The following is a 27,358-nucleotide window of genomic DNA, read 5'->3' as shown; positions in this document are numbered from 1 at the left end:
CTTCATTTACTTAGTAAATTGTCTCCTTACCTTTGGTTTTGAAGGCAAAGTTGCAATGTTTGCAAATGTACGGACGGACATCGGTGTGCGTTCGGATGTGCTTTTTCAGCATGCTAGGCTTCTTACAGCGAATGCCACACTCTCCACATATGTACTTGCCCCGGCCGCGACCTCTCACGTAAACATACTCTTCATTGGACCTATACCTGAGAGAGAGAGAGAGAGAGAGAGAGAGAGAGAGAGAGAGAGAGAGAGAGAGAGAGAGAGAGAGAGAGAGAGAGAGAGAGAGAGAGAGAGAGAGAGAAACACAAAATCACAAACTATGATTCCTTTCATATACATGTATACCCATGATTTCACTGTGTGGTATATTCAGGGGCTGAATGCTTAAATACCTAGCTTCTTCATTGACCAACCTCTGTGAAATTTATATTTAATTTAATTAAATTGCATTTTAAAGCTGCATAAATAGATTTTTGGTCACTTGGTGTCTCTGGCCTTGCAAATTTAAGTCCAATAATGAATTCAATTCAATATTTTAGCTTTATTTTGGTCTCCATCAACTAAATATCTGCCGCTTTAGCTGCTAAATGCTTCACTATGTTTACAAGCTAGAAAACGAAACAATACTTTATAGAGGTGAGGGTACCTAAAGAGTTGGGTGATAACCAATCTTGGAACTCAACGGCTACCAGTCTGACGACAGGTTAGCCTCTGGGGTCAATAGCCAATATTTCTGGTGTTCCTGTGTAGACAGCAGATATCCTGGCAAAGACTCTCTCTGCCCTGTACCGCACATTGCTTACAGTCGTATTAGAAACTTTAAGACGCGAGAACGGAGTTGAGAGACGATGTCTACGACCGTATCGGATTTGAATATTGATTAGTGCAGCTTTATTAATGAATATGGATGTGGGTTTGTGTAAGCCACAAATACATACATACGCTTACACACAAAACACACACACACGGAAACTGGGAAACAAGGCTTTCTTTATGGAGGCGGGTTGGGGAAGCCCCGCCAAAACCCCAGTAGGGTTTGTCTGTTCCCTCCACTACACCCTGTGCACACAGAGAATACCAGCTATTCTGCTGCGATCGGGCGGCCCTGCCAACAACAGCAGAAGCTAAAGAGAGGGAAGGGAAGCCTGGCTATGGCAAACAACCTAAAATAGACATATATATAAAAATCAAGCAACACATTTAGGTCTAGTCTACAAAAACATCGTCTATATGCAATCTTGATGTTTACCAAAAGGCTATTTGTGGACACAGTGGACCACAGACATTTGACATCTGAATGACTTGTCACAATCTATTCTGAATTGTAAACATCCAATGTGTGTTGACTGTGTTTAATTACAGTCTATGCACCACAACTACAAGAACCCAGGCTGTGAATGTTCTCTGTTGTATAACAGAACCAGCAACAGCAAATCATAACAAATTGTTACACAACTGTAAAATAGTCTCAACAATGTCATTATGTTGTATTCATTCAGGATCTGCTGACTGTTTACTGGCATGTAGTTCTTGCCACTGCTAAAAATATCCACCCACACTTCAGTAAAAACAAGGCAGAAGTCGCACTTCACACATCGAGCATTGAATCAGCAGTACGTCTCAACCGACAATCTGCCCTTGCTTGTGCTGTAGCTTTACAGCCGCCATGGCAGATTGGTGGAGAGAATAACGCTTTCAACCAGGGTGTGATTGATTGATAAGGCCACTGAATTTCAAAGCAGCGACAACTGAATAAAAGTAAAAGGCAACACCGCAGGTACTGGAACATACTTCAATCACTATTTGGCCAGAAAGGAGTTGGACATAATTAATCCTTTTGACACGTACTGTAAACTGGCTATGCCCATTTCCCCACTGTGGTTAAAGTGTCATGACAAATAATCACTTACACCATGGAAATCAATCTGCATGTTCTACCAGAATCTAAAATGAGACAGTTCGGCTTGTGCTCGCTAAAGAGGGATTACAGCTGATGTTCCACAGACCTTTGCTGCCACCAAGAAGGAGCAGCTATGCTAATATGCTTAATTGCTAAGAATTTCAAAGAAAGCTGCCTTGATCCAATATCTGTTTCTTTAGCTGTGTGATACTAATGAACTCTAGAGACCCCTGCATTCTTCTATTTTAAAGGGATCTCTAAAATGGGATCAGGGTGAAATTGTGCAAGTCACTGAAAAATAAACATGATGCACATTCATAAAAAAAAAGTGTTGCTTGTTCTCCAGGATAAAATGAGTGGCACATAGTCATGATTACAAAGTGTTCACAAAAGAGAGATGGAAATAATGAGTCCCAAAAGAGTCAGGGTACAAAACATTCTGAGGAGCTGTGCTTATTTGCATGCAAAAAGGAAACACAGCAGAGGACATGGAGGAGGTTGGAAAGGAATGAAGAGAAAATAAAACATAGGTAAGTAAAAGTGGAAGCGCTGCCAGAGTGACAGAGACAGCATGAACAGAAGGAGGAGGGTTTGTGTGATGGAAACAGATGACGCGAAGAAGGGAGAAAGCTGTAGGCTGTTTATGGATGAAAATGCACTCCCTGAATGTGTGTAATGCATGGCTGCAAATGATAAAGACGGGTAATTAGTGCCTTATCTACTGTAAGGCAGACAACTCCTTCACACTCAATCAGTGTGCACATTAACACAAAACACAGGCCTCAAATGTGCACACAGCAAATACCATTCCTAAATAGCTCTTACCTAAAACTTGTTCCCAATAGTTGTGTTCTGAAATTCTTAATTGGGAGCATTTTACATTGATCCATCTTTTACTGTTTTCCCCTTTATTCTTATCTATTTCTTATATTTGCTTCAATGTGAACAGACCTGGGGAATCTTTCAGCTCTAAACACAAACCTGGGAAGGAACAGAGGCTGCTCTGGAAAAAATCACTCAGACATTTATGGAAAAGCAGAAATATGTGTATATGTGAACGCAGTAAAGTGTACAAATGCGTGCAGGTTTAAAGACAAACACATGCATGCATTGCACACAAACATGCCAATCATGACTATGATACTGATTGCTTCCAGATTGCTTCATACTGTTCCTCTGTTGTGTTCTTAGTTACTTATGCAACCGTAAAAAAAGGTATTAATGAGAGTCTCACAAAGTCACAAAGTCACTCACACACACACACACACACACACACACACACACACACACACACACACACACACACACACACACACACACACACACACACACACACACACAGCTATCTCTCCAAATTAACATTTATAAAACACAGACACACCAGCAATAAAAGGAAAAAGCTTGGCTACAGGTACAAATGAAGTCCCTGCGGATTCCACTGCCTCCCATCTGTTACAATAATTTGTTTTGCACTCTCTCATCTCTCCCTAGTTGCTGTTCTGCCGTCATCAGGCATTGGTTTGCGACAGAAGAACAGATTACTTGTGTAATGAGGCACTCCAATTATTTGCAAATATTGAATTCTGAATTAAAAGATGTTCTTACCCGCCTTCAAAGATACGAACACGAGGGGGCTCGCTCTGTTTGGAGGTGGAGGGTTCTTCCTCTTCTCTCATCTCTTTATTCTCCTCCTTGTCATGCTGCCGCTGATCCTTTACTTTAGTGAGGGTGCTGGGTGGGGTGGCATGTACCTACACTCAAGACACACATAGAAAAATTCAAAACAACTTAAAATAAAATGTTAACTGTTTATTGCACTCCCCAAGACCTCTAAACAGACATTGTAGTGTAAAATTGTGGAGTACCGCTTTAAAGGAATACTTCACCTCTAAAATGAACATTTGTATATCAATTACTCACTCCGTGTTGGCTTGAATTCTTGAAGAAAACGTTGTTTTTCTCGCATGCGTCCACTGTGAAACAGAATCAAAAAATGCAGAAAAGTCTTGATGAAAATAAGTAAATGGGGACAACAGCAAAACTATATCGAAACATCTGTTTACTTATTAAATAGTAAGGTTTTTAGAGAAAATGCTCGTTTTCGGGAACTAGTGAGCATATTGTACAACTGGATAAATGAGGCTTGGATTATACTGCACGAGTTGTGTGAGAGTTTGTAAACGGATATTTTGATATAGTTTTGCTGCTGTTAAATGTGGCCCATTTACTTCATCGACACTTTTCTCCGTTTTTGGATTCTCCGTTCACCATGGAGGTATGTGAGAAAAACAAAGTTTTCTTCATGAATTCAAGGTAATGGGGTGAGCAATTGATATACAAAGGATACTTTTGTGGGTGAAGTATTCCTTTAAGCACATTAATAGAGTTATATGTAAAATCAACAGATTTGTTTAAAAAGATGATAGTATTATATTCTACGGAAGGTCTCTTAAACAGAGTGGTCTTCATTTACCTATAAATGCATTAGGTGTAAATTGTGATTCCGTTTACCTCGGACACACGTGGAGTCCTGCTACTGGCAGGGGCCAACTTGCTTCTGGTTGCGGCCATGGCCATGGTGTACGTCTCTGAGCTGTGCTTTTGTTTAGAGCACAGCAGCGACAACGCCACTTTAGTGCTGAGGCCCGGCAAGTTGGGGTTGTGAGCACTGACGCTCCAGGTAGAATAAACTGAGCTGCGGGGGTCCCTCAGGGTAGACGGGTTGGGTTTCACATAGTTCAGGTAGCACCAGTTGACTGAGGCGGAGGTTTGGAGGCTGGGGTATGAAGGGGTAGTTGGTTTTTCAACCCCTTCTTCCACAACTGGCACCCCTTCCTTTTTTTTACTTGTCTTGTCAGTAGACTTCTCCTCCTCCTCCTCCTCCTTCTCCTCCTTCTTCTTTTCCTCCCAATTATGTGTCCTTGGTACTTGCTCTGACTCCCCCTCCACTTTCACAGTTGTCACCTCCACCTTCTCTGGCTGTTTCTTCTCCCCCTCTTCCAGTTTTCTCCCAGTGGCTGTACTTTCTTCCTCCTGTCTTACCTTCTGTTCTACATCTTCCTCCTCCTCCTCCTCCTCCTCCTCCTCCTCCTCTCCTTCCTTATGTTGCTCCCCTTCCTCCTCCTCTTTTACCCTTTTCTGGTGACGCTGGGCCTCTGTGCTGAGCTCCAGACTGGCTGCGGGAGAAAGCATGCGTTTACTTCCTCCAGCTCCCAGTGGACCGTATCCCTCCCCAGATCCTGAGGCCAGCTCCGTGGGCAGAGACAGGGGAAGAAGACTCTTGATGTCTGGAGAGGGGACCTTCAAGTACGACCTTTGCAGTTTGTCCCGCTCCACCTGGCCCATGATGACCATAGCTGTGCAAGAAATGGGTTCTTGTGACCGGGAGGATGCCAAAATCTGGGACAGGGTGGTATACATAGCACTGGCATAGGTAGGTATATGGGTCTGGAGGCGAACTGGCACCACGAGGGAGACTACTGGTGTAAGCTGTGCCAAGCATGTGGCGATGACCGGCCGTGGGTGGTGGTAAGAGATTCTTACAAGGGATTGGTTTGTAAGGGCAGAAGACATGGGAGAGAAGGAGGGTCTGCTCTCTGTAGTGGGAGGGGAAGCAACATGTGCAGTAAGTCTCGGAGGAAAAGGCAAGTACAGAGCCTGATTAGCTCTAATCCTGGAAGAGAACTGGAGAGGAACTAGAGAAGGAAGCTGATGGAACGGTATACCCAACTGTTCTGCCATGTGTATCTGTGCTGGGTGCATCTGTATAGGTGGAGGGGCTGTTGGTGAATGTAAGAAAGCTCTATGGATAATTTGGGTGGACAGTACTTCAGAGATGACTGTGTTGTCGGGGAGTTGCTGGGATAGCGAACCTGGGGGAAATGCTTGTTGCAAAGAGAGAACATCATGAGTGGGCGGAAAGATTTGCGGCTGTAACAGCTGCAGGGCTTTCCCTGTGGTGTCCAAGCTGAACCGGGAGCTTGCCTTTGTTGAAATGAGAGCAGGGTGGCTGGAGCGGGAAGGCCCAGGCTTTGGACTCTCCGCTCTGGACAGGTGACTCATGCTGGACCCCTCGTCCTGCTCAGGTTCCCCCAAGGTGGCATGCTTCACAAGGAGACATTTTCTCCTTTCTTTCCAGGAGGAGGCAGACTGCTGATGAGACAGTGACCCATAGTCAAATGATTTACTTCTGCTCTCTGGGATTTGCTCTGTTTGTTGGGGGCTTGCTGGGGTCTGCTCTGAGGCTGAGCGCCTCATCTCCTTGTGACTTTGGTGGTGTTGGTAGGAAGCGGATGGCACCATCAACATCTGGGAGCTCTGGCTACAGGAGGCCCAAACGGCAGGCTCGGATCGTGCTGTGTCCTCAAAAGAAGCAGAAGGGCTTGAAGTGTGGGAGACGTTGCTCTCTTGGCTGGGGCTGCGAGGCACAGACTCAAAGCTAGACTCCCCGGAGGACCGGGCTGCTTCTGCCAGGCGGAGTCTCTTCTTCTTTGGTGGCAGCTTCTCTGCAGGGAGCTGGGCCAGAGTCTGGCTACGCTGAGGCCACTGAAACTCCTCCACTCTCTCCGCCTCCTAGAACAGATAAATAGTTTACTTCATATTAGGTGTAAAATTAAGAGATATTGACTGCTCACCTGCTAAATACACCCTTAAAGGGTAACTTTATACATTTTTTCTTTTTTCCAATATTTGTGCCTAAGTGACTAATGAATACAATTTTTTTAATTGGTCCAGTGAGGAGCATGACCCTAAACGGGCTGCAATGTTATCCTTTGGGCAATGTATTTCCAGTACAAGTGCCACTGACATGCTCAGATAGTTATTATAAGTGTTTGACAACATTATGGAAAGGACCCTACAGAGGAATACAACTTTTTTCTTTACCTTTCGCTTGATGCGGTCTAATTGTTATTGTGTCATGTGACTTGTTGCCGGAACAGTGGAAACGTGAGTGAGAAGAGAGGAGTGCCAGTGTTGTCAGAGTTTGATGTGGTGTAGCTTAGTGTTATGTAAAGAAAGGTTAACAATCTGTGTAAAATGTACAAATATATATAGCCTAATGTCACTTAAAATAATCATATACCTTGGATAAGGATGCCGTCACTGGCGGCGACACAGATGGCATGTCAGCATCAGGCTCCACAGTAACAAAGATCTCTGGCACTTGGATGTTTGGCTGGCGGATGAGGCGAGAAGTAGAGGGTGATGGTTTTGGCTCGGGTTGTTGTACTTGCTGACTCTCTCTGAGGTTTGGTACCTGACTCTCCATGGATATACTCTCCTGCTTCTCAAAAGAGCTTGTATGTTGGATGACAGACACACCCTTCCTGTCTTGCTGCTGCTGTTGTTTTGGCTCAGTCTGAAAAGAAACACCTAGAAACACACCAAAGAAACAAATTAACTACCATTATATTATTTTGGTGTACATGCCTTTATCTGTAGTGTACTGTAATTTCACACAGTAGTTTTTCCTTTCTGTTTTCTTTGCTTTATTTTAATGATGTAGACGCAGATATTGACATGTTATTTCTATATTTTTCTTAGCTATTCAGGTTTCTCAGATGTTAAAAGACAATACAAAGGCATGACAGAAAATAAATGTATTGCTAACACATGTTAGGTTATAATTTGATCTGCAGGATACACAAACAAACCTGAGAGGGCCTGGCTGTTCTCTGGTCTGCTTGGCTCAGGAATGACGCCTGCAGAGTTGCTTGACATGGCCACAGATCCAGGGCTGGGAGGATCTTCTTCCAAACTTTCCTCTTTTCTCCTCTTCCTCACCGCCATGGCCAGCGCTCGAAACTTAAAGTGCATCATCATCTGGGGGCGATCCTCCCTGCATGTTTTACTTGCCTCCCTGCTTTCTTGTTCCAGGGTTTGCTGTCCAGGGCATGTGCCTCTGTGGGCCTCGTAGCGTTCACTGTGTTGGAAGTGGGCCCCACATGCTTCACATTCAAACAAGCTTGAACTCTTTTGCTGTTGTTGTTGTTGATGTTGTTTTTGTTGTTGTTGCTGTGGCTGTTGGGCTTGTTCAGCGCCTTTGGTTGAGGAGGAGGAAGCAGGGCTGGCCTCCTCCAGCATGAGCTCAGCTCCCAGTGGAACTTCTATGGCAGGCTGCCGCTTCAGCATACGTTGGGCATGGCCAACCCTCATCTCTGCTTCCACTGCTTGCTGCTCATCGAATGACTGGCAGAGACGGTAATGTCTGGGAGACATGGTGCCAGAGGTGGGGGGCTCTCCTTGGCTGGTAGAGGATGGCATTGAGTGGCTTCTAAGCAGATGCCCCCCTGACAGCTCCTGGGTACCTGCTGGATCTGCCTCAGGATTGTGGAGGTGCTTCAAACCACTGGGGCCAGGGGCTTCTCTTTTGGGATCAAATGTGTAGGGATCTTTAGGGGTGGTAAATTTAGGCAATTCCATGCTGCTCTTCCTGGACAGAGAGGAGCGTCTGGGCTTCACACTGTCAATCTCACTGGTGTCCACTACTGCTTCATTGATAGTGATAAGCTTGGTAATGTGTTCTATGACTTGGGTTTTGGGTACGGCAAAGGGAAGGCTCTTGTCCTCCATTCCTGAGGATGAGGAAAGTGAAGAATGAGGCTGTTGCTGATGAGGACTGCGCTGCTGCCCTCCCAGCCTTCCATATTTCCCTAGAATAATTTCAGCGTAGGTTTTGGCACTGGCACTGGGAGGGCTAACTTGGGACAGGTCAGTGCTGCCTGACCCAGAGAAGTAGCCAGACTCTGTGCTGCCTTTACTGCCAGGGCCTAGGGAAGAAGATGAGGTGGAGAGGGAAGAAGGAGGGTCATCTGGAGAAGCCATGGGGCCACGTTTCCTTTCACTAAGCCTCAGTGCCAGCCTTTGCTTGACAGCCTGGGAGTCTTCAGGCCTCTGGCTATCCTCTGAGCCTCCCAGCGGTTCCTTACCACCTTTCTTCTGTTGGCCCAACATCTCTTTTGAGGAGGATTTTCTGTGTTGGCCCGTCTCTTCTTCAGACTCAGTGCTTTCTCCCTCTGTGTGTTCCTCTGGGTCTTCTCCGACGCCACTGCCCTCTGGTCCACTCAAACTGGTCTCATCACGACTGGACGCCAGGCCCGCTTTAATACGATGGGCATGGGACTTGCGGTGCTTGTACAGGTTGCTCTTGGTTTTGAAAGAAAAGCCACAGGGGGCACAAGGGTAGGGTCTTTCTCCTGTATGGGAGCGGATGTGTTTCTGAAGAACGCTTGGCTTGGCACATGGACGGCCGCAGTAAGTGCACACATATTTCCCTGGTTTTGGAGGTTTCTTCTCCCCTTTTCTGGGTGAGCTGACCCCTTCTTGGCCCTCTTGGCTGGACTGAGATGGGACCCCATGACCATGCTCACTCCGGGTGGAGGAAGTAGATGGGAGGGATGAGCTTGATGAGGGAGCTGGAGAGAAAAAGCTTCCTCCTGAGGGACCTGCGCTGTCTGAATGCTGCCATGCTACTGCTTGCTGCTGCTGTAACCGAAGCAGAAGGTCAGAGCGTTTGGGTTGGCGATTTTGCAGGCGACCCAAGGCTCTGTGTACAGGGCGAGGATTAGAAGGCTGCTTGGGCTGCTGAGGTGGACAAGATCCTAGAGAGGATTCAGCTGTCTCATGCTGCTGCTCCTGCCTTCCAGAGCGCTCCCCATCAGCCGGACGGCTGGGCTCAGCCTCCATAGAGTGGGGAGAAGGCCTCACAGACACACAAGGAGGGGCATTCGGAGCCTCATGGGGATAACCGCATGGCAGCGGAGTGGTCAGAGGCAGGGGAACATCAACAATTGTAAATCACAACGGAGGGCCTTTTTCACCGTGGGCCAAGAGTTATTAAAGAGGACCAAATGAGGCATCATTAAAAGGTGCCCCGGAGCTGCACGGTTGCAGGTAAACATGGATCATGTCTCTGTACAAAGCAGTTCTGCTTCTGTCCAGCCACAGCCATTCTAACAGCCCTCCCAAGGTCTTCTCTGCATCTCCTTTGTTGGTTGTCAAGAGTGTTAGCCGTTCAGCTTCTGAATGGGTCTAAGGAAACACAGAAAAAGAGAGGAAGGACTGAGTTGTACAAAAGTGGAAACATTCGAGGCACATTTATTAGATTCTTAAAAAGAAAAGGTTGTACAGCATGGAAAAGTACTGGAAAAATATTCCCTATTTTAACCTCTTCACTTTACAATGTAAACAGAAACACAAAGATTTCTAAATAAAAGCATCAACACAAAATAAAGGTCCTGTTCTGCTGCATAACAGCACAGCAAAACACACCGAACCATGTGAAGATTATTTAAGCTTCTTGACGTCCTAAGGGTTTCCAAAAAGTCAGCCATACAGTCTGAAAAAGAGTTATGTTGGTAGGGCAGCAGGCCGAAATCATTAGTGTCTTATTATCAAACTCCCCACATATCACACTATGACAAATAGGGTTACATTTCCTGGCGTAGTGTTGAGCGGGGTCAGTGTTGTAATGAGAACATTAGCAAGGTTTTGCATCATCAACATGTTATTGCTCTCATCTCTCCTGGCTTCAACCCTAAATATGCAGATAGTGTGCTGTGATTCAGGAGACAGAGGCACAACTACTGTAAATCTATCAAGAAATGTGAGGTGAAGATATTCTGTTATTGGCATGGTGATCTGAGCATACAAGCATCTAGTATGTGCATGTCCATATATTGTACAAACACTTCCTTAAAACTTAGACTCCCTTCAAATCAAGACTTCTACTCCATACAGACACATCTGATTCATATCTGACCCACAACTGGCCCACTCTGCAGGAGTCCGAGCAGCTCAGGGCAGAGGAGACCACAGTGTTAGGGCAAGGAGTCAAAACAAATGTTGGAAATATAAACTATGCTTATCTGATCTGGCACTTAAGCTAAAAGGGGTAAATGGAAGGGGTGCTGTTTTTTAGTGGATAAAGGGACTTGACAGCGACTGGGTTTCAGCCTACGCCCCTCACAGTCTGCTGTTATACAGCCACCAGGGTGCAGTGTGGCCAAGAGTGGATACTTGTTATGAAGCCTGTTGTGGAAGGGCACTGTGAAAACTTTTATCAAGACAGATCTACTGTAATATTTCCCACACTCACACTACTACAGAGTTGTGTTTATGAGGAGCCAATATAGCTGATCACAGAGACTTGGAGGCACGATGAAATCTCCTCTTTTATCAAGATGTATGTTCTGTAATATTCCCCACTTACTACAGATCCTGCACTCTCTCGTCTCAAACCCGAGAAACAGGATTCTTGTATCGCAGCCAATGAAAACACATTCTGGGAATGGATGGGGCTAATCATAACATTTTCACTGAGCAGCCATGCCCAACTGCTGACAGTCCCAGCACAGGCTCATCCAGAGCATCAATTATCGCCTAAGACGTTGACACTACTTGCAACCAACCCCACCCCCCCTCCAGATTCTGTCAAACTCTGCAGGTCAGCGCTCACTGAAGGAGGACGCTGCATGTGTTCACCTCACAGCTGTAGATCTCTGTGATGGTGTAGACAGCGAGCACCACCTCTGACAGTAAAGAGCGTTCCAAGAGAGAAGATAACAAGGGGTCGGTACTGATACAGAGCAGAAACAGACTGAAGGGAGGTGAGAGATAGAAAATGTATAGCTGATATTAAAGATATGCATATGAAGTAGGAGTAAAAAAGAGTGCAGGATGACGCGAGAAGAGGTGGGGATGATAGAAAAAGACTGAATCAGTGATCCAGTGGCTGAATAAACAGCAGAAGACTGCAGCTCAAGGTGCCAGCGGTGGCAAGGGAGCACTGACAGTTTTTTTTTTTAATGAGCCACACTTTTGCTCTCTCCATATGTCTAAAAAAAAACAACACTCTGCACAGTCAGCCTTCATTAGAGCCAGTTTACAGTGGGGGGAAAAAGAAAGAGAATCAGTCTTCCTCTTGGAAACAACTTGACAGATTCTCGGCTCCATCTCCACGTTCTCCCACATCTGCTGAGGGCCGATCATCTGTTGAGTGTGTATTTCTTTGATTACAGCAGAGTTTTACCATCAACACACAGCAATTAGGCAGAACAACAAACCGAATCAACAGCAATTATAATTCACTTTCATTCAGTTTTTATTTGCTCATCTTTCACCTTTTCAGTTGCACAGGAAGACTTTTGTATGTGTAGTGGCAGCCTTTTCTGTATGGAGCTGTTGAGCCACAGAGACACACTCTCTGGAGTTACATGCAGATTACTTAGATAACGAGGGAATGGAGCTTGCCAGCAGTGGAAGAAGTACTCAGATATTTTCCTTAAGTGAAAGTAATAATACCACAGTGTTGAAATACTTTGTTACAAGTAGAAGTCCATAATTAAAAATGTTACTTAAGTAAAAGTACAAAAGTATCAGCATCAAAATGTACTTAAAGTACAAAAGTAAAAGTACTCAATCTCCACAATTGCCTATTTCAGATGTCATGCTGAATTGTACATAGTGATGCATTGTGTTCACCACTTTAATGTTGCAGCTGGTAAAGGAGGAGCATTTTTATTATTATTATTATTATTTTACTGTATATACTGCCGGGTACCTTGTGAATTTTACCAAGGGATCAATAAAGTTTAACTTAACCCAAAATAATACTTGATCAATTATTTGTTGAATATATTTTGTATAGTTAATTTGAATCTTCGACGTAATTTAAGTTATCAAATAAATGTACTGGTATAAAAAGTTATTTACTTGAATTGTATTGGAATAGAAGTATAAAGTAGCAGGAAAAAGTACAAAAAAGTCCTTTAGTACAAGTACCTCAACATTTGACTTAAGCACAGTACTTGAGTAAATGTACATAGTTACTGTCCATCACTGGAGATTGCAAAGGTGTTATACATCAGATCCTGACTGAAGAGAGTTGATCCTTACACACTGAAATTTTAGAGAGAAAATGTAGATGACAAAAAAAACATTAGATAAAAGTGAGGGGGGTAAAAGATATGTGTATGGGGCTGGTTGCAAAGTAGGAGAAAAATAAGGAAGATACTGTGCATAGAAACTAGAAGGATTGAGCAGGAGGGAAAGCACAAAGAGCAAGACAAATTCTCCTCCTCAACCCCCCTGTAATAAATGTCTTTGCTCATGTAGCCGATTATCAGAGTGTAAGTTTAATGATCGTTGGCATAGCTGTTGATGCGGACCTTAAACAGGGCGATTAGAAGGTTTTTAAGGTTGAGGAGAGCATTGCTTACATTATTCATGGCAGTCTAGACTGCCAGCTCTGAGCGGGGGAAACACACAGTCAGGGCATTGCCAGGAAGAAAGGAAAGCCAGAGTCTAGTCTACATTAAGCCAAAACACACACGCACACCCTACAGCGCACATACAGTGTACAGTACTACTCTCCCCAGAGCCACGAACACACAGCAGCCCTGAATCTACTCTGACACATGTGACCAGCCAGTCAGCTGCAGTGGCCTGAGGTGACCTACTCTCATCCTCCTGCTGTCTGACGAGGGGTTTTCCTTTCTCATCATCCTCATTCCACAGAGATGACTTCATCAAAGAGATGACTATTACATGCAGCACTTTAATGGGCTTATACAGTAATAGAAATCAGTCGATGATGATAAGACCTCTGGTAAAACACACAGGTTATGTAAGTTTGTCTAACCTTATCGACGAGCGTTCTTCGCTCTGCTCTATTTTTAGGTGCGAGCGGGAAGACTCTGATGCAGCTGTTAAACGCTGTTATGTGCTTTTGATTGGAAGTATCAGATCAAAACCACAAAGCTAATATTTGTAGCAGTTCGCAAAATTAAATATTGTCAACACAGGAGCATTCCACCCCCCTGGTTTGTTTTTTATGAACCATCGTCCTGTATGATGCTTCACAGAGCAGTCTCATGGCGTGTGCCGGGATTTATTGTGTGAACTAGTTTCTGGTGTCTCTACCTAAATGTGAACAACGACTGGTCCACGGAGAGGAGAGAATGAGTGAGGAATGTGTGTCGATGCAAAGGGGGCTTTGTCAGCAGAAAAAGTCACTGATGCAGGTATCTGAGGGAGCCCTGACACATGGAGGAGCTCACACTCCACACACACCCACCCACATGCTGTCTCACACACTGCCTTCTTCTATCATCTCTGCTGTCTCTATTAAGTCCAACAGTTCTACCCCTAAAACTGGAAATCCCATAAAACAAACATTTTAGCTCAACTCCTGCTCGATAAGTAGCGCAGGAGCTTTGCAGCAGTTTTACAGTTAACACTTCATTATCATGCACAGGAGAGTACGGCCGGGCAGAGTTTGTGTTCATGTCCTCATCAATACTCAGTCGCATTCATTTAGCTGGTAATGACGGAGAAAAATATGGGCCAAACATTAAATTACCTTGTGCCCTGAGAAAAGATAAACCCTCTTAAGTGCTTTAAAAACACACACACACACACACACACACACACACACACACACACACACACACACACACACACACACACACACACACACACACACACACACACACACACACACACACACACACACACACACACACACACACACCTCTCCCCATTCTCTCTTACTGGCGGTAGCCTGGTGCAGGTTCCCATGGAAACCAGCCTACTCTGAGCAACGGCAGATGGAGAGCGAGCTGGAGGTCTAAATTTATCTCCCAGCATCCTTTCTGACTACAGACGCACACTGGCAGCAGGAAGTGAAGAGGGGAAATGCTTGGCCTTAGCGTGCATTGACAAGCTGGCATGACCCTTGACATCTAACCTCCTTCGAGTGACGACAGGTCGACCTCGCATCACATAAATCTGCGACAGCAGGAACCGCAATGAAGCAACACAACATTTGATACTGGACAGGAGGCTCTGCAGCATTCTTTAAGTATAAGGTAAATGGTTCACCACCAACAAAAACAGAGCTGCCAATCAAACAAATCCTACACAGTCACACTAACCAATCACAGAAACCACAGAGAGAAACAGTTTGGTTAAAGAGTAAATGCCCGGAAAATAAACCCAGAAGACGCTGGAGAGAGCGTAAAACCTCAAAGGCCAACACTCACACTCATCCAGGGATATCACTGCTGTCAGTAGAAGCCACTCGCTAAGGAGAACGCCGTCTGAAAAAACAGCACATACCAGAGCTCTCACTCACTCACTCTTAGCTCTGTGCGGGATGCATCGGGATTGCTGTACCTCTGAGGCGAGAGAGTGTAGAAAAGGATTTCACAGGGCTTTGATAAGACTGGCAGTTGACAACCGTTGCAGTGTTCACTTTGATTAAACACAAGCCAGTGAACTGCAGGTCAATACCGGTCTTTAAATCAAACATGAGTGGCACGATAGAGCCGGGTAATGCACACCTCGGCTGTGGGACAAGATTGCGCTGAGAGTTTTAATAATACAAATGGCAGCAGCTTCTTTTGGGTGATATAATCAACTGTAAAAACAAGCTGACCACAACTTGGGACTAAATTGCAGGTTGCCAGATTTTCCATCATTTTATTTGCGGCCAGGACCTTCACGGATGGAAATCATCTTTTTTTCATATCACTTAGTTCGTCAATTGAAATGATATAGTGCACAATGTGTCTCAGAAAGCTTTATCTCTGATTGGAGAGGAGCTCTATCCTTAGAGACCTCGATTCGGATAAGGATCAAATTTCATAAGATTCTCAGAAATTCATGAAAAATAGGGAGAAACCTCAGGCAACTTTATAACTTTAAATAAATATGTGATTTGTAATCCTTATATGATATTGAACAAGAGTTTCTGACATTAAAAACTTAAATCCTTTAACTTACTGTACAAAACACTGGGAAACACTGGACACATTTGAAATAACAAATGATCCAATGTGGAACAGCTGCAATAACTGAATAACTGATTTGCCATAGCTGACAAGTAAAGTAATGATAAGGAGAGAAATAGTGAAAAGACTGAGGCAAGAGAGAGAGGAAGACAGAGATGGATTTAAAACAGAGAGGAAGAGAGAGAGAGGAAGAGAAGGAGTGAGGGGAGGGGCGCACAGAAAGAGAGAAGAGAGAGAGAGAGAGAGAGAGAGAGAGAGAGAGAGAGAGAGAGAGAGAGAGAGAGAGAGAGAGAGAGAGAGAGAGAGACAGAGAGACAGAGAGAAACAGACCGTTTAAATTACCTGACAGAGCAGTCTGGTCTTCCCCCTCAGAGACGCTTCACAGGCACTGTGAGACAAGCAGGGAGAGCCAGAGAGTGAGAGCGGATATGACTGTTTGAGTGGGTGTGTTGCAAAGAGAGAGAGAGAGAGAGAGAGAGAGAGAGGAGAGAGAGAGGAGAGAGAGAGAGAGAGAGAGAGAGAGAGAGAGAGAAGAGAGAGAGAAGAGAGATAGAGAGAAGAGCAATATATATGGATATATAGCGATCTTAGTCTACGATCGAGCTGTAGAGCTTAGCTGCATCTCTCTCTCTCGCCTCCGCTCTCTCTCTCCTCTCTCGCTTTCCCCGCCTCTCCGCCTCCTCGCTCGCTCTCCCACCTCTCTTTCTCACTAGCTCTACTCTCTCTCTGCTGCTCTTCGAACCAAACTCGGAGAGATAGATAATAGAGATTCGCGATCATATCTAGATGTTGAAAGAAGAGAGAGAGAGAGAAAGACAGTAAATGAATGTTTTCACTGTACAAATGTAAGGGGGGGAAGGAGGAGGAAGATGCGGTAGCAAGAAGAAACTAAAAGCAACTCATATTCTCGTAGCATGAGTAACATCTCCAAATAAATCACACCATCCTCTCTGAAAACAACAGTTATGGCATCAATTGTCACGTTTTTGATTGCAACAAAAGTTCACGACAAACGAGACAACCAAAAACATGCACCTACAGATTGAGGATGGGAGCTGATGGATAGGATTACAAACAGGTCTTACGTTTGGGTTTTCCCCTGTCACACACACAACCCTGAGGGCGATTCCTTGCAATTATCACCTCCTTATCAGCCAAGTTATCTTATTGTAGTGGCGGGTGAAAAAAAACAGCCTTCTTCCTCAGTAACAAACCATCTGCCTACGTGAACATGTCTCATTTACTTAAATCCTCCAGTTCCAGCCACCGTGCTGCATCTGCAAATTAATTTTCAGAGTGGCATCCATTCAAGCAAGTCCCTACATTACTCAGAACTCGGGCTAGGCCTATCGGCAGTGCAACCCGAGAGAGAGAGAGAGAGAGAGAGAGAGAGAGAGAGAGAGAGAGAGAGAGAGAGAGAGAGAGAAACAGAAACAGAAAGAGAGAATTGAGAATGAACGGAGGTCCTGCTGTTCCATAGAGCTTTGCCTCACTGGCAGAGCACAGGAAGTGTGAGTCACACGCTCTAAAATAAACACACTCACACAGCGACGAGCCGGCGCACAGAACGAGCGGATGGCTGGGCTGCTGATCAGAAGGAACATGGATCCTCACAGGCCAGCAACACGTGGTGGCCTGGTGGGACTCACAGCCAGATGACGGGATGCATCAACAAGGAAAAGATGTTTCTCTCCCTCTCTAAATCGATTATGTTTTTGTTTTCATTTTCAACCTCATCTTAATTTTTGTTTCCCTCTCCTCTTCTCCAGTGCTGTTCCTGGGTTGTTCACATGTCCCCCTATCCTTTCTCCTCTGCTCTGTGTTTCCTCTCTTACTTTATTTGGTCCCAGTCAATAGGAGTGTTGTTCAGGACTTGGTGATTACCCCTGGCTCCATGCGGCTGCTGGCTGACTGCTGTAGGGGACTGTGCTGGCCTGATGCTGGGCTACTCTCTCACAGGCTGCTGGCTTTGCTGGCCGAGGCTCTGTATTGTGTCTGCCTGAATGTGCTCATTGTCACCCTTTACAGCCCGCACCTTCTATACTGTACTTCACTGCGAGGGACCTTCATCCATCCGTCATCCCTTTGTCCTCTGTTCCTCAGACTGAGGGCTTCTGACGGGAAGGTTGGGCCCGGGAACAAAACTGCCACTGTGGCGATGATTGACAGGAAAGTTGCTCTACACAGACGTAACGATTAGCGAGGCCGGGGACCGGGCTGCAGACACACGCAGAACTAGAGAGAGCTGCTAGGTACAGTATTAAGTTGAACAACCCTGCAAGCGACAACAGAGAATATAATAATGGAATAAAAATGGAAGTGCATCGATCATGAAGGTGTTAAAGCAAGTTTTCGTGATGCTATAGTAAATGTTAACCATGTGCTACCCTACTGGTCCCAAGCATGTCAGACTCACATTATGCAAAGCTCATTTACAGTAAATGGAAACAAGGGCTCCCCTGTGGTGTGGTCACATGAGGCAATTTCACATGTATGAGCACACCCATCTATACAATATAATGCAGAGGCAAGCAACACCTAAAATGCACACATCATGCTTTATAAGAAACTCTATGTTGTTTTGGAGCAGCCACAGACTATAATTTAGACCAAATGGGTGGTTTGCGCATTTACAGACAACCATACAGATGACATATTTTTGGACTTTCAACCCATAAACTGTAGTCACAGGCAGTAAAACAGGAGTATTCAGAGAGGGTTGTCTCTGTTTAGGGCAGATTATTTCAGACGTGTGGTCTTGCAGTAAACTGACCCATGTCTGTTCATAAGACTGTGGTATTATGATAGAAACAAAACTCATTTAAAAAGGAAGGCCACCTTGTGTATAGAAGCCACTGTTGCACAGTATTGCTCTACCTGTTTGCATTTATTTAAAAAAAATAAAACCGGGGGAAAAGAAGACATCCATCTATTGGGCTGAGTCTTCTGGGAACAGCATGTTAAGCCACTAAATCCAAGTCATTAATGGGTAAATGTAGCTGTGTCATCGCTTCATTCCAACCCTCGACTATATAATATCATAAAACTTATCACATTTGACATAAAAGTTCCCAAAGTTTCAGCTTTCAGTTTAAGCAAAGACCGTGACTGGATGGCACCAGCACACAGTGTAAAGACACTTATGAGCGTGTGTAATTGAGCAGACAAGAGAGCATTGTGCAACTAATGTCATAGAGCTGGAGGAATGTCAAAATGTTTGTCATACTGGTGTCAATATGATCCCTATGATACCAAAATCCTTGCTTTTAGACGTGCAAAACGGTGAGAGATGTCAATATGCTATGCTAACACACTGAACACGGTAAACATTATACCTGTTTAACATGAGCATGTAAGCACCACCGTGTTTAAAATAGTACACCACTGATTTAGCATTATACATTGTCAAATTTACAGTGGACATCAAAAAAGAAAGAAAAACAGTTTTGGTTTAAATCAGGGAATATCTGATCAAAGAATAAACCAGCAGAAACATCTTATAGCAACCAACTTTCAGCACACTTGTTTTTTTTATCTTTGGATTAGTCATATTCAAAAATATATATCTATTTTCACAAAAACATACACATATTACAGCTAGCGGAGATCGGTCTTATGCAGACAACCAACCGGCCCTGCTAATGGAGTCAAGCACGCTAGTCTTTTGTTAATGCCGATCGATATGTATCCTCAGCAGATGTGATATCTGATCCTGTATAACACTGAAAGACTGACCACCCTCTGTTTCTTCCTCAGCGTCTTTTTTTTATCTTGAGGGTCTCTTCTCTATTTACCTCTATGTCTCTGAGACACACAGAAATTCACAATTCCCTCTTTGTAGCCACCCTCCCTCCATTTAGTTCTCAATTTCAGCCTCGCAACACACTCTCATTATCTTTTCTTTTCCATGGTGCTGAAGCATTAATAAGCACCACTGTCTTTATATGCAGCAAAGTAAACTTCATGTATATTATGAGGAAGGCTACCAGGAAATCATGTCTCCAGGGTTGCTGTGGGCAGGGATTATGGAAAGTATCCTGGCCCTGAGTAAAGTCCCTGATTGGTAAATGATATCATATATAGAGCAGATATATCATTAGCAATTTGCGACGGTAGTGTAAACCCAGCTATTATGGTTTATACAGTAGTTTTCTGAGTCTTTAGCATTAGATTTGATTCACTGCCTCAAAGGAAAAATGGTCTTCTGATATGATGAAACAAATACATTAGGGATAGCAGCAGTGAACAAACAGACTCCAGGGCATCGTAGGGAGTTACTGTAACAGAAGTGAAACAGATACTGTCAAAGAAACATCATCTGTCTTTGGACAGCTCGACACCCGACATCAAAACGTACCACGAGTGGTGTGCAAATGAAATAAAAGAGTGACAAAGTACGGATGGGGGGGAGGGTGATAAATATAGAAAGAGGAACTGACATTTTCAAAAGCTGTCCTCCCTGCACCCAAGTTTCAGTGATGCGTGGATGTCAAGATCACAGTGAAAAATCTCCCACGCAGCTTATTGTACCCGTCGTTCACAGTCGGCTGCTTTGTATTTGCTCTCTCAAGTCATGGTGCAACAGAAAAGAATAGCTCGAGGCAGACGAACATCTTCAGTTAAGGTGATTGGAGTAGGGACAAAAATAAAGCTCAACCTCAGTCTTTTTTGGTTGGTTAAGGTTAGAAAGTTTTGTTATTATCGAACGATAATAACATAATTAGCATATATCTGTATTTTTCTGAACCACAGAATTGCAAATCTGCCTCTATATGCCGGTAAATGACAGCAGTCATTTCAGTGCAGATATTTTTGTCTTCATTTAAATGATCTATTCTTCTATGAAGTCACCCATGTGGATTCCTCCCCAGTGATAGGAAAGCCTGTGCTAGTTCCTCTTTCAGCAGCATCCTGTGTGCAGCTGCAGCAGGTACAACGAGCACTGCGTGACCCGGCGCCAAGCCTTATCGGCACATCTCTGTAACCTGTGACTATGTTCAATCGAGCTGTTAAATTTGAGCTGCTGGTGTTTACAGCGGTCCCTGCACAAACACGGGGAAGAGTCAACAGGTGGAAGCTCAGCCTGAGTGTGTTTAAACACGAGGACCAGGCCGCAGAATGTATCAACACGGGCTTGGGATCTCTCTCTCTCTCTCTCTCTCTCTCTCTCTCTCTCTCTCTCTCTCGGCCTGGCACAGGGTGCACCCTTCTGATCAGGGAGTTTACTGAAAGCCAGGCCAGTCCAAGTAATTGCTACCCACAGTGACAAACAACTCCATTCAGCCTAAGTGTTGGTTTACAGTTCTCTCTTCTCCGCTGCGAGGCCCCGCTGCCCATTCTGCCCGGTGCCACGCTGCATTAGTGGCCTGTCAACAGAGGCTCTCCTGAAGCATCAGCGACTTGTCAGCTGCCCTTCAAACCCAAAGCGCATACACAAACGCCATGTGCCACAGCCCGTCTGCTTATGTGTTTGTTTCTCTGAAAGTGAAGGTGTGTGTGAGTGCATGTGTTAGGGAGAGAGAGGGATGGAGTGCGAGACCGAGAATAACAAGATAGAGGAGAAAAGCAATGTGTGCAAATGCTCAGGGAGAGAGGGAGCTCTTGTACATGGTCATTTCGTCTTTTCGGTACATGGCTCCGACCTACAGTAGTGAGTGACTTTATCTGCCAACTGAGACAATCTTATAAAAGGCTATCAAATGTGTACGCGGTGTGCAGCCTTTATATCTTGAGACTGCAGCTCCGGGGCTGAGTGGGACAGCTCGTCAATCACACACGACAATCATGTGCAGCTAAAACAGTCTCTTAGTAAATGTGTGTGTGTGTGTGTGTGTGTGTGTGTGTGTGTGTGCATGTGTGGAATTGAAAAGCTGAAGCTAAATAATACATGTCAACAATAAACTGCGCTGAAGGTTGCTTACTGCATACATATACTGTCGGTTTCTGTGTTTCTCTAAAATAATTATGAACATAAATTCAAAAGCTCAATTGCACCAGAACATACGTTCTAACATATCTCTAGTGGCGTCTGGTCCATCAAATCTATGTTCTATAAATTATCCAAAATAATGAATACATTGTTTCTGAAAAAGTAAAGTCGTCTTATTTTATTTATAAAAACCTCTGACACAAATAAGCAAAACTTTCTGCATGGATAGATAATAATTCAGCTTTTTCTCCATCATTTGGGGGAACTGACTCTTTAAGTAGCTTCAAAGTTACATAGGTATTTTATACACCGTTTTATCAGCATCACATATGTATACTTTATCCAGCTTGATTCACCAAACATGTTAAATCATCATGCTGCTTTCACTGCGCTGATCTTATCTTTACAGTAACAGTTGTCAACAACAGCGTGCTAAAGATACAGAGCCTTACTGTACTGTAAACACAACGTCGAGAAGGATTAAGGTGTCAATATGAGTGTCAATACCTGCACGGTGCTTAGTAACAAAGCGCCAGGGACAAACAAACACTGGCGTCCAATTTCTTTACCAAAACTCTGACGAAGAGGAAGTCAAGTTACTGTAAAAAGAAGTTATCTGCTATGACGAAAAAAGTTCCAATATTAAAAATGAGGGGACACCTTCTTAAGTTAAACATGGCCTACCCTTCTGCAAACCAACTGGCCCAGTTTGTGTTAGCAGAGAGACATAAATGTGTCACTGGCTGTACTCATTGTTGCTGGGAGGTGCAGTCTAGTGTGGCCACTAGGGAAGGCCACACACAGCCACGCTGTCTGGTTCCAGGGTACGGTGACAAACCCATATTCCTGCACACTGCTTCTGAATGAGATCAAATCATATACAGTATATGACACACCCATTATAGATGAAAATGTTCTCGCCCCCTGACCAACCAGACTGTTCAAATTGCTCTGGAAGGTAAGCGAGCCCCGAGGGTCACGTGACCTCCGTTAGGGGAATTAGCGGCGCATTCTTCCAGCTGTCATCGCCTCGTAAAGATCTGGTTAGGAGAAACCCGACTCGGCCACCTCCTTCTCTCTTCCCGCCTCTCCCCACCAACCTGCTCATCCTTAGAGCCGCATCCTCCTGCCTGTGTGAGCCTGATCATTTGAATACAAAGCAGAAAAACAAAGACGTCCTTAAAATAGAGATGCTGTGGCTTTCAAAGAAGCACACTGCAGAGACACAGCCAGAAAAGAAAGAGAGAGAAAGACAGTTAGATGAGGAGGCTTATGGCGAGAAAGTGAGACACTGTATTGATGTAGGATAGGTGGCTGGATACATTGATTTCCTGTTAGTTCTTGCCCGATTATGTATGACTGATTTGTCATCCAATACATGTTCAGCACTGTCCCTGAACATGCCCTAAGCCAGGCATCACTGGCTTTCCTGTATGGATATACACACATTGGATCATTATGTTACCTTGTAAAATGTTTCCCAACTGACAATAGTTACTGTAGGAGCTTTCTGTCATGATGTCTCACTGTAACCTTGGCTACACCAGAATACAGATTGGGTGTCAAGCAGTGGCATGAAGCAAATTGGCTCCAATTATCAGTAGGGATTTGGTAATTCCTGTTTGAACCTGCTGTCAAATAACCAACATATTTGACACCTGACACCACATGCCTATTCATTTAATATTACCCTAACCTGAAATTACCTAATTTTATCACAATGTCATAAAGGCATTTATGAGCTGCTTATCAACCAAGGTTATCTTCTCTTCAAGAACTAATGTTACATTTCAATTTTATAGAGAAAAATAAAGGGTTTCCATTTTTTCTACTGCTTTATATCACTGTTGTATGTCTGAATAAGCCACCTCACATAGTATGTTGCCCTGGTTTTAGAAAAGCAAAGTCATCAGGCATGAAGGAAAGCTTTTTTTTTTTTTTTACGCAGGATGGCTTGATAAGCAGCAAACAAGCTGAACGCACCAAAGTGATGGAGTAGGGATACGGAGAGTTTTTGGTTTGTGTACCATTAAGTTTCATAAAAAAAAGGTGCTATGAAACAATCAAAATTCAGTTTGAAATCTTGAAGAAATAGATCAATATTTTTGTAAATACACTTATTCACATTCTGGCAGAGAGTTAGATGAGATGTCCATTTAATCCATTTAAGATGGCAGTCAGTTAGCTTAGCACAAACAGCTAGCCTGGCTTTGTCAAATGGTAACAAAATATGCACACCAGTGCCTCTGAAGCGCACTAATTAACACATTATTTCTCATTTGTTCATTTAAAAACAGGACAGGTCAGGTGTTGATACACAGCTAGCTGTTTCCCCGTTTCCAGTCTCTGTGCTACGCTAAGTTACATGTCTGCTGACTGCTGTCTTTTATTTAATGCTATTTAATGGCTACATGTGAAAGTGGTATTAAACTTCCCCTCTAACCAGAAAGCAAACTACTTTTAAAGGAAGGAAAGACTAAATGTGAAAAGTTGCACAGAGCCACAATGTAACATTTGACATGTTTAAATTTCTTTGCATTTGTATCATGGAGATATTTGGGAAAGCAACACCCTTTTATGCCTGCCTGGACAGATTTTCTAACAAAGTTTAAGTTTTTGTTGATGTGGATTTAAGTAGTTTCCATGCTTTAAATTCACTGCCTGGTCAGCGCGGTCAAGTTCGCTCCGATACAGAGGATTCAGCTACGCACCACTGTTATGGATCTCGGTCAAAACACGATCGTAATTCTCCAATTGGAGAAAGGATTTAAATTGACGTATTTGTTATTTGCCCTTTTTACCACAAACCTTTCAAACACACTGCACAATCGTACAGTTTGCTGTTTGCTGGGAGTAACTCCATTTTCAAGTGTTCAAACATTGTGCTTGATTTATTTTTTGCTGATATACCAGCCGACTAAGGGTAATTGAAACCACACTGATGTTTGCCAAAGTAATATTATTTTGAGGTCGGAGCACAATTTTCTTTCAAGCCATTAAAATAAATATGTGGAAGCGCATTAAAAAAAAAAGGTGATTCATTGTTCAGGATTTCCTGTGGGTTTACATTCTTCTTTTTCCCCTTCACAATAAACAGTCTTATCTCTGAAACACTGACTATATACTCACACTATAAGTGATATAACCAACAAGTCACTAGAAGTTAATTCATTTCCTAGAGAGCTGATCGTTAAGGGAAACCTGGACGACGTGCGTGGTTAACAAGCTTGTCAGCTGACTGTTTGTGGTCAGCAGCTGTAGATTGAGACACAATCAAAGCTTCCCAGGTCTCCAGACAGTCCTGAGAACACAAGACTTTGAGAACAGCTAAATTAACGTTTGAATGTTTTTTCAGTAAATGTTTGATTACTAAGAATAACTAGTGGTTTCAATCAAGCTCTTAACTTCAATATTATGAAGCAAAACAATACACAGTATGATTTCCCCATTTAAAATCATTACATTGATGGAATCTAGCTGCTCATAGTACAAATGTCACCAGTGAACAGATGAAAGAATCAAACAGTTACAGCAGGCCAGGTACTTCCTGACAAACTAACAGCATAACTTTCTGGAAGAATAGAAATGTGTTTATAGCCAATTTAAATAGCAGATGAGGCAGTCATAAGCCTGAACCCACAACACTTAAACAAATGGCAAGACGTTCCCTCCAGTGAGAGTGGTAATCTAATCTAAAAACCAAGAAAATGTAATCTGAGGACTGGCAAGTAGGATAACTTTCATCGTTGAAGCAGTCAGACTACAAATATACTCAAAATGCATACCATCAGAGTTAACAAGCATCATTGTGAAGGAAGTACAGTAAAGAGCGAGTTCACAAGCTGAGGTTTGTGATTATAGAGAGAAAGAAGCATTGATCGGGACTATTTCATATCCAGTAAGAACACTCCCTGGAGTTTATGGTCAGGCACACCTATATACATACACACACATATACATGCACATAAAACCACAAACTGTCACAAACACAACAAAATCCCATTAGGCAGATCTTAGCAGACCCATTCTTGTCAGCCCACAGTGTTCACTCTGCTCATTGTGATCTGGCAAGACTCAACAGGCGTTTGGTTGGAAGAGACGTCATTTCATGACGGCTGTACGAAGGAAGACTGACAGGTCTGGCCTTCACTCAGACAACTGAACCGTCTCTCAGTTTAAGGATTCAATGGTGTAGAACAAGCACATAATTCACCTCTATGGCTATGCAGTATATTGGCTTACATAAAGTAAATAAATGCTACGAGTAGCAATATTCAATGACGGATAAAGTCATATTTTCCTACTTAGAGCAGCTCTGTGAGGCTCAAGTCAGGCAAAGTTGTTATTTGAGCTAATGCTAATGTTAGCATGCTAACAGGCTCAACATTAAAATGCTAGTACTAGTACTATTTCCCATGTTCACTATCTTAGTTTAGCCTGATAGTGGGCTAACATTTGCTAATTAGCACTCAACACAAATTCCAGCTCATTAGTTTTTCAGATATTTGGTCTAAAGATAAAGTATTAGACACATTGAAATGTTGACCTGATGGTGGCACTAAATTAAAAGTCATCTGCAGCAAATCTTAGGGCAATCCATCACATAGTGGTCAAGATATTTCACACAATATGAAAAATGTCAACATTGTGGTGGCACCAGGAGGCAACATCCGGTTCTGAAAAGTGAAGGCAATGCTTAAGTGCCTAACACTTGCATTCTCTCTAATATCCAGCAGGGCGCGACTGCTCTGATTGCAGATGTCTGATTGTATTGAAGTCTATGAGAAAAGGACCCTACTTCTCACTTGATTTATTACTTCACTAAACACTTTCCCAGTAAGGTTTTGGTCGCAATCACTAGTTTCAAGTCATTAAAATGATGGTCCCTCTTAGAGGAAGATAGGTTTGGGTGCGCTCAGTGTTTTAACCCTCTCACAGTGTGTTTTCCGTTCATGAAAGTTTATTAGTAACATTCGAGTCTAAAATTAAAACGGTTCAGCAGTCAATTGTACTTTGCTCCCCCCCTCCCGTGTTACTTCTGGTTACGAACGACCAAATTGCCAAACTCGAGGCTTCAAAACTGTACTCCGCAAACCAATGGGTGATGTCACGGTAACTATGTCCACTTCTTATATACAGTCTAACGGTGGCACTAGATGAAAAGTCAAGGGCTCAACAAAGTCAGTAGGATTCATCATTTGGAAGGACAAATTCATGGCTATCCGCCCAATAGATATTTTCAGTCCGGCCCAAAGTCGAGGACTGACTGAAAGAACCAAAGAACTACTGATATTAGAGGACAGAAAGAAACACACACAACAAGAATCACCCTCCGACTAAAGGAATAGTCTGACTTTAGAGGGATAACATTTTTGAAATCTTTATACAGGCTTGTTTGATGACACACAGACTAGAGTAGTAAAGACTTGGCAGAATACAATGAAACCCAATGTTCACCATGAAAAACTGCACTGAGGATAATCTGATAACACTGTAGTTACAAAGAAAAGCAATAAACAGTGCATTACACAGATTGATGGGATGACACACTGATACTCTCTGCAAAGCAAACTGCAGCTTCTGAGTTTTGCGGCCTGACTTGAGCAACAAAAGTAAAAAATGTTGCCCTCTTCCAATCCCTGCAGCCACTCCGAAGCCACAGAGTATGCCATCCAAAACACACAACTATGACCAATGAAAGAAAGACTGTTGTAGGCTTAGCAACAGGGACAT

The 27,358-nt window shown here is 43.6% G+C and overlaps 1 protein-coding gene across 3 annotated transcripts in view; it reads right to left on the bottom strand.

Moving 5' to 3' along the window:
• hivep3b (HIVEP zinc finger 3b) overlaps positions 1-27,358 on the bottom strand; it is a 38,442-nt gene that overhangs the window by 2,919 nt on the left and 8,165 nt on the right. For 2 of the 3 annotated variants that reach the window (XM_029450702.1, XM_029450700.1), the window contains exons 2-6: positions 7,558-9,934; positions 6,987-7,276; positions 4,415-6,475; positions 3,509-3,654; positions 31-206 (exon numbers count right to left, since the gene is read on the bottom strand). In XM_029450702.1, coding sequence (XP_029306562.1) covers positions 31-206; positions 3,509-3,654; positions 4,415-6,475; positions 6,987-7,276; positions 7,558-9,589 — 4,705 coding nt within the window. In that variant the 5' untranslated portion in view covers positions 9,590-9,934. Of the gene's footprint in view, positions 1-30; positions 207-3,508; positions 3,655-4,414; positions 6,476-6,986; positions 7,277-7,557; positions 9,935-16,038; positions 16,085-27,358 lie in introns of all 3 variants that reach the window. The other variant, XM_029450701.1, reaches the window with a different exon arrangement.

The sequence above is a fragment of the Cottoperca gobio genome, chromosome 16, assembly GCF_900634415.1.
Source record: "Cottoperca gobio chromosome 16, fCotGob3.1, whole genome shotgun sequence".
Lineage (NCBI taxonomy): Eukaryota > Metazoa > Chordata > Actinopteri > Perciformes > Bovichtidae > Cottoperca > Cottoperca gobio.
Note: the sequence above shows the minus strand (reverse complement) of the source record. Positions and strands in the feature narration are given on the sequence as shown.